General features: G+C 50.8%; 2 protein-coding genes across 3 annotated transcripts; both read right to left on the bottom strand.

Annotated features, from left to right (window-relative positions):
• Positions 1 to 219: 219 nt before the first annotated feature.
• Positions 220 to 3,358, bottom strand: LOC118516430 (glucose-6-phosphate exchanger SLC37A2-like). Of its 2 annotated transcripts, XM_036062307.1 has the most exons (6): positions 3,054 to 3,353; positions 1,734 to 2,846; positions 1,515 to 1,556; positions 1,145 to 1,328; positions 934 to 1,082; positions 220 to 864 (listed from the first exon to the last, which is right to left on the bottom strand). In XM_036062307.1, the coding sequence occupies exons 2-6, from the start codon at positions 2,685 to 2,687 to the stop codon at positions 496 to 498; spliced, it is 1,698 nt and encodes a 565-aa protein (XP_035918200.1). In that variant the 5' UTR covers positions 2,688 to 2,846; positions 3,054 to 3,353; the 3' UTR covers positions 220 to 495. The 2 variants fall into 2 exon arrangements, with proteins under 2 accessions (XP_035918200.1, XP_035918201.1); XM_036062308.1 differs by lacking the exon at positions 1,515 to 1,556 and having other exon boundaries at positions 3,054 to 3,358.
• A 198-nt stretch (positions 3,359 to 3,556) lies between these two features.
• Positions 3,557 to 5,582, bottom strand: LOC118516432 (chitotriosidase-1-like). The gene is made up of 4 exons (XM_036062311.1): positions 5,364 to 5,582; positions 4,790 to 5,249; positions 4,191 to 4,716; positions 3,557 to 4,118 (listed from the first exon to the last, which is right to left on the bottom strand). The coding sequence occupies exons 1-4, from the start codon at positions 5,473 to 5,475 to the stop codon at positions 3,633 to 3,635; spliced, it is 1,584 nt and encodes a 527-aa protein (XP_035918204.1). The 5' UTR covers positions 5,476 to 5,582; the 3' UTR covers positions 3,557 to 3,632.
• Positions 5,583 to 7,000: the final 1,418 nt, after the last annotated feature.

Raw genomic sequence — 7,000 nt, 5'->3', positions numbered from 1 at the left:
ATAGCCAAAGTGAGCTTCATTCAGGCCTCAAAAGGGGGGGAAAGTGCCTCAAGGAAGCACCTGTTTATCCTTGTGAATCAACGGACTGTGCTAGTAATCTTCGTCAAGAGGTACGCTAAACCATGTCCAACCAAGTCATGGCTGCCATTTCGCCGCCCCCTTTTTTTAGCAACGAAATCGGTCTTTCCAATCAAGTCAGTGAATCAGTGATAAGATCGATCGGTGTGTTAAAGCATTTTTTTAAAGATGAGACCACCGGTAAAGAGCTTTATTTCCGATTAAACGTACACTAAGTAGCCTTACTTACTAAGGCGGGTTAATGATAAAAGATATACACTACCCATCCGTCTCTCCGACTCTCTGCCTCCTCACGCCTCTACATACGAGACCCTAAACGAGAGCTGGCATAATAATATTGTACACACGTAAAACGTACCACTTTTTGAAGAGTTTGTGCGCCTCGTTCTCCGTTCCTTGCTTGCCTATTCTTTATTATCACTCGATGCGTACGTTGTATCGCCGGTTGATGTTGCGCCGCGAGCACTCCTTGCTGCTGATTCGCAGCAACATTGCCAGCGCCAGTACGTCCGATATCACCAGCATGTAAAACACGTTGCTCCACCCGGACACCATGCCCGCCAGCAGTGGCCCAATCGCGGCACCGATCGATCCCGTCCCATCGATAATGGCCGTTACGGTGGCGAGCGCCTTCGAGTTGCCGTTCAGCGAACTGTGCTGGCCCAGCTCGGCACTGACCGAGGTGGTGATGAGCGCGTACGGCCCATTCACCATAACGCCAACGATGAACAGCAGCAGAATGTTTACCGACAGCGAGACACTTCCCCAGCACCGGTAGATAAGTAGCTGCGGAGGAAAAGGGTGGGGAATTTAAGAGGCTGCTTTTAAAACACGGCGCAATCTCGCGCGGCTTACCAGTGGGGCTGCGATTGCCAGCATTCCGGTGCACGTGGTGGCAGGCATGGCGCTGGCGTCGGAAAGCATGCCAGCCGCAATCGCACCGACAATACCGCCGATATCGAACACGGTCGATACATCTGCCGACAGTTTAGCACCCATCGACGCTGAAAAGGCAAGTTCAAAGTTCAGCTATCGATGCACGATGTTTTGAAGGGATGCTACTTACTAGAGTGTTGTATGTAGAACGGTAGCCAGAAGAGGAATGTGTAGCTGACGAGCTTGGAAAAGAACAGACTGAGCGAAAACTCGACCACACCCGGAATGCGCAGCGCACCGAAGAAGCCGATCGCATCCTGATGCGGCGGTGCTCGGTTGATGCTTCCAATGATCGGTGTACGTTCGTTGATTTCCTGCCAATTGAAGGTAAAGTATGAGAAACTGGGGTTTGTATAATGAAAATTGCTTCTGCTTTTCTAACCCACATACAGAGCAAAACTCAAATTTTGTAATTAAAATGCCTGACCGGTTACAAACAACTGCGAAACTACTACCAACTTCATCAGCAACTACCCAACTACTAAACACCATGCACTTACAGAATAATAACTGTCACGTAAGCTTCGCGTTGAAGCATTATCCTGCCCGCGACACAAATGCAAATTCAAACGCAAAACATATAGCATGGAGCAAAAAAGCCGAAAGAGAATAAAAAGAAAAGAAACACGAATAAGGATTAGTCTAAGGCTTAGCTTTTCGCGCGGTTAGTTTACAACCGGGAGTTGTGGACCGGTTCCACGCCGTCCCGTCCCACCTACCTGTTCCGTGTTGACGGCCGAAACTTCCTCATCGCTCACGGAATCTTCCATCCGCCGATAGCTCGAACCGGTCGACGAACCGCGCTGCTGGTGCGCATAATCGGCCACCTTCTCCTGGCAGTCCACAATTTCGGGCCGCTCGACCAGAAACAGAAACATCACGAACCCGCACACGCCCATCAGAAACCCGGGCACCACGAACGACATCGACCAGTCCCGTTCGACGTAGTGGGCCGCAATCAGCGTACCGAGCACGTTCCCGATCGAGGTGTGACTGTTCCAGATGCCAAAGATAAGGCCACGCTTCGATTTGCCGAACCAGCGGCCTACGATCGTGACGACACCGGGCCAGCCGGTCGTTTGGAACATGCCCGCCAGCGCCTGCACCGCAATAAAGTACCACAGCGCATGGATGTCGTACACTTTGGCCAGCCCGAACAGGTAGCAAAACACGCCCGAAAAAGCCATCCCCAGCGCCAGGAAGTAGCGCAGCGATACGCGCTCCGCAATAAAGCCGGCAAAGAACATGGCGATCGCGTAGCTGAACAGGAACGCCGAATCTAGCGCACCGAGCAGCGAATTAAAGTCGGGCTGGTCGAACGGGGCGTAGTCGCACCAGGTGCCGTCGGTTGGGAATGGTGACGGTGCGGTCGGATCATTGCTGCCGCCGCCCGCCGGTGTGACAAATTCGGGCGGCAGCGTGACGGTCGAACAGTTCCGGTGCAGTACCGACTTCACGACGGAGATCGGTTTCCGCGTCATGTGGTAGCAGGTGTAGGCGATATAGGTAAGGCCAAGGACGGAACATTTGAACCACAGGACACGGTTGATCTGCAGCCGGGGACATAGGTTGGCGGACAGGTAGCTTATCACACGCACACCGATCGGTGCATTCGGGTAGGTCGAGCTCATCCTTAGCTGCCGCCCGGTGGACGGTATGCGGGCCCTTTGCATTCACCCGTATATCGCAGTAGAAAGAGAGCGGTTCTCTTCCCCCTGTTTGGTTTGTAATGCCCCTGCTGCTGCTTCTACTGCTGCTGTCTTGATAAGTATGTGTGCCCGTGCTCTCTGTGTGGGGGTTTCGCTTCTTGTCTACGTTGGCTGATTGATTTTCTGTGAAACAAAAACAACAACAAAATGCACAACAAACATTTAATCGCAATCACACGCACAACTCAAAAAACGCGCCCAGTTGCTAATGAGCAGATAAGCGCTGCGGGCTCTATACCGCAGCAGCAGCAGCAATCGGAGTCTAGGAAGTTCTTCGATTCTAGCAACGATGACTCACGGACGCGCTTATTGATGCGGACGATACCTTACCTTTTTTTTTTGTCTTCTTGCTCGAAATACTTGCCACGAAGGATTGTTCGGTCCGCAATCACTTGACACGATTCTACATTCTGCAGAATGCTGCTTAACAAGTGCGTTTGCTACGAATCAATATCAAATCGAACGGTAAAACGCCAATCAACAGCGATACATGAAGTGGCCGTTGTTAGCAGCCCGCATCAGAAGGTTCTTTATGCAGCCACACAATGCTGGCGTATTGTTTTCGCTTGCACACTTCTTACAGCTGACGACGATAGGCGATGTGTTGTGTTCTGGCCAGATACGCACACACCGATGCTTGTAAACATGTCAAAACTCCTCTGACGTTGAGCGCTTGAGTGTGGCGCGTTTATACTGCCATGGTTGTGTTAGGGTTTTGCTTCAAGCGGAGTTTTCCGAAATCCTTTCATGAAGTTATTCCCGTTGGTAAAAGGCATTTGAATTTTAAAAACGTTTTCTTTCGTTCTTAAAATTACATACTGACAATGAGGAGCTTAAATTCGGTTATTCATTTAATTTTATTCGTTATAAATAATAGGATTCCGTCAAAAGCTAAGCCTACACATTCGTTCATTCGTGTGCACACTTTACCTGGTCGGCCCAGTTGCAGACGTTCAGATTTGGATCGAAAAGGGTTCCCGCAGGGCACGTAAATTCGAAGAACATATCACCGGTCAGGCACATGTAGTACTTGTTGCAATAATTCGGATGTGGTACGAATCCTGCCTGTCCTCCGGAGCACGGCCGGTCGTTAGCAGGTGGGCTCGTTGTACCTGGATTTCCACTTCCCGGATTACTGGTCGTTGTACCTGGATTTCCACTACCCGGATTACTGGTGGTGGTGGTCGTCGGGTTGGTCGAGGTAGTAGTGGAGGTGCTCGTAGAGGATACCGTAGGTGGTGGTAGAGTTGTTGGACTTCCCGCACCGCCATCCACCAGGGAACGGATTTCTCTCATTAGCGGATAATTTCCCCCACCACACACACCCCGGAAGTCATCCGTCTCGAGGGACCACACCATTGCACCACCCAACCCATAGTCTAGCAGGTACCTTACCTACAAGCGAAACAAGGGGAATAATGTAAACCTGAATAATGCCGTTTCCTTGAAGATCATTCCAGGTCCTACCTTCAACTGAATCGACTGAAGATCATCATACCCCAGCCACTGATTGCCCCGCACTGCGTACGGCACTCGCTGCTGTATGTCCCACCGAAGATCCCACGACTCTGTCTGCAGCTTCTCGCAGAACTCGTTGTATCCCATCACGCCTGACTGGCGTGTGTAGGGCCCGGCTGTTCCGCCACCGACAGCAAGTGCACCGATTTGTGAATTCTCCGCATTGGCCAGCGTAAAGCTTCGTCCGTACAGTGGAATGCCCAGCACAAGCTTCTCAGCCGGGGCGCCCTGCGACAGCCAGTAGTGTATGCTAGCGTTCACGTTAAGTTGCTGCTCGGTTTCCGTTTTATCGGCCGAACCACGGTACAGCGGCGCATTGATACCGCAGTAGCTCTCCCATGCACCGTGCATATCGTACACCATGACGTTCAGGAAATGGAAACTCTTCGAAATACGCGGGATATCGTACGACAGACCGGCGGAAAACTCTACCGACGCTACCGCCGCCGTCAACAGGAGTCCATACTGGTCAAAGCTGCAAAACATATCCGGAGAAGGGAAGCGTTAGTATAGCTCCTTCTTTCAAGTCAACCACTTAACACACTTACACCACTCGCATTTCCTCCACCAGCTGTGCATGATTGTCCCTATCGATTGCAGGATTACCGTCACGCTGTGCCGGATACTCCCAGTCCAGATCGATCCCATCGAACCCGTGCCGCTGGCAGAACGCCACACAGTCGTATATGAAGCGCTTCCGTAGCGCGGCACTGGCCGCCATCTGCGAGAACTTCCTGGAGCCCTCGTTCCAGCCACCGATCGCTGCCAGCGTTTTTAACGTCGGTGATACGTGCTTCAGCCCGACAAATCGCTTGATATGGCCGCGGCCCCAATTTTCCTCCAGGTCCAGGTACGGATCGATCACGCGCACCGTTGCATCCTCGTTGATGCCGAAAAAGCCGTACATCAGGTGAGTGCACAGGTACGGGTCGATGTGCTCGATGTCGAACCGTCCATTACCGGGCCGATAGACTGCCCAGGTACCCACGTAACACACCACCTTCTTCCCTAGACAAACGAATGGTATAGTTTGTGGTTAGCTCGTGCGCCAGACTTCCCGTGCAAAACACATGCCCCACAGCACGCCGGAAAAACGGGTTACCGTTTTCCGCTTTTCCGCACCTTCTGCAAGCGCTCCGACAGCTGCCGTTTCGCCGGCAATGCCTGTTTCAGCGAGTAGTAATACCGCCAGCAGCAACACGCTTAGTTCTGTTTGATTAACCCTTCGCACCATTTTGCACTGATCTAGCGGCCGAGGTTTTTCTTTGTCTGTTGTCCCTATCCTGCGACCACGTCGGAACTGGGATACTGTTACGAACGAACTGTTACGTGTTCGAAAGGCGATGTATCATTTTTATAGCCAGCGGACAAAATCCAACCGCCGGTTGGCTGTGAAGAAGGTTCGTTATCGAGAGATACTGGCCGTTCAAGTGCTTACGCTTCTCAGACGACGTCCAGGCAGGCACATTTCGTGCATTATACCGGGAGGTACCTCCTACGGGAGGAGTTCAAGTGCCGTGTTGACCGTTCCGTTCCATGCGTATGAACGAGTTTTGGAGAAGCCTTTGGGCCGCGTGCTGAAACAGACCAATAATTGTTTTCGAAGCGGTTGCACTTAATTAGTGAGGATGTACCGAAACCGAACCGGCGGGGGCCAACACACTCCTTCAAACGTGCGAGCCCATTTCTTCGGTGTCATTGTTTGGAGAAAGTACACAAACTGTAAATTGTTCGCATTCTCCCTTCCTGCTTAGTGTTACTTTGTTCGCTGTAATTATTTGCTAGGGTCTTGCTTGGGCAGGTGTGTACGATATGACTGGCTTGAGGTGGACATTTTCCAAAATCGTCGCTCGATTCCGTTCACCTGGTTCGTCTCTTAACTGCGCTTGACCGTATTGGTGGTTGTACAACTATCTTATCGCTAGTTTTTGCGGTGAATCCTCGTCGTTTAAAGCTTACTGCCGGCAGGAAGTGGTACAATTGTGGCTAGGTCGTTGAAGTACCATGAAGCGGGCGAGGACACAACGCCACGCAAAAACAAAGCCAATGACTAACGAAAGCGGGCTGTCGCATGTGAGGAACTAACTGCTTCCTACTTGAGCGAATGTTTACGCCTCCAATTACGGCGATAATCAATCCAACATATCCACCTTTAAGTATTTTGGACCGTTTTTTTGTGCATACATATTTGCAAAAAACATCCCCGATTGCATCGTTCAATCTGGGATGACTTAATAATGGCTTGATGGCACGTTTGAAAGGTGGACAAGTGTGTTATCGAAGCGCATTTTGATTTGTCGTGAATTGTCCCACTGCACTCGGCCCACTTCAACAGCAACAAATCCGATAATGCTACATTTTATGTTCTAGTGAAAGGTTGGCAAGATAAGAATCGCCCGTTGGTGCATTACTTGGGGGAATTGTGGTTGAGTTGTGTAGTTTGCTTACTGGTTTGCTTTCTACACACAAATGATTAGGTGTTTGTTTGGTGTTTGATTTCCTATTTGTGTAGAGTTAGTGAAGGTTATTTGGTCCGGGTTTAAAACATTGATCACTTTCTTCAACAAGTTGGATTCACACCTGTCGCGACGAACGAAATGCGCATGGACATGGACTCTGTCAAAACCCCTCGTAGCCGCGTTCGTGAGGAAAATGCTCAGATCTCACCATCGTTCAGCGCATTAGACAGGGTATCGAACGACCCAGCCCGTAACACCCTTTTAGGCCGTCCACACGAACAGAGGAGGCTTGGTAGGCCC

The sequence above is a fragment of the Anopheles stephensi genome, unplaced genomic scaffold (assembly GCF_013141755.1).
Source record: "Anopheles stephensi strain Indian unplaced genomic scaffold, UCI_ANSTEP_V1.0 ucontig291, whole genome shotgun sequence".
Lineage (NCBI taxonomy): Eukaryota > Metazoa > Arthropoda > Insecta > Diptera > Culicidae > Anopheles > Anopheles stephensi.
This window is presented reverse-complemented; position numbering and strand designations above follow the sequence as displayed.

Bases quoted from the DNA above. Each gene is read 5' to 3' on its own strand.
- LOC118516430 (XM_036062307.1), bottom strand. From the start codon at position 2,687: ATGCAAAGGGCCCGCATACCGTCCACCGGGCGGCAGCTAAGGATGAGC. The intron at 1,557-1,733 runs GTAGGTGGGACG...TGTCGCGGGCAG, and splicing joins CGGCCGTCAACACGGAACAG to GATAATGCTTCAACGCGAAG. The intron at 865-933 runs GTAAGCCGCGCG...TTTCCTCCGCAG, and splicing joins TGGCAATCGCAGCCCCACTG to CTACTTATCTACCGGTGCTG.
- LOC118516432 (XM_036062311.1), bottom strand. From the start codon at position 5,475: ATGGTGCGAAGGGTTAATCAAACAGAACTAAGCGTGTTGCTGCTGGCG. The intron at 4,717-4,789 runs GTAAGTGTGTTA...TATGTTTTGCAG, and splicing joins GTGGAGGAAATGCGAGTGGT to CTTTGACCAGTATGGACTCC. The intron at 4,119-4,190 runs GTAGGACCTGGA...TTTCGCTTGTAG, and splicing joins TTCAGTCGATTCAGTTGAAG to GTAAGGTACCTGCTAGACTA.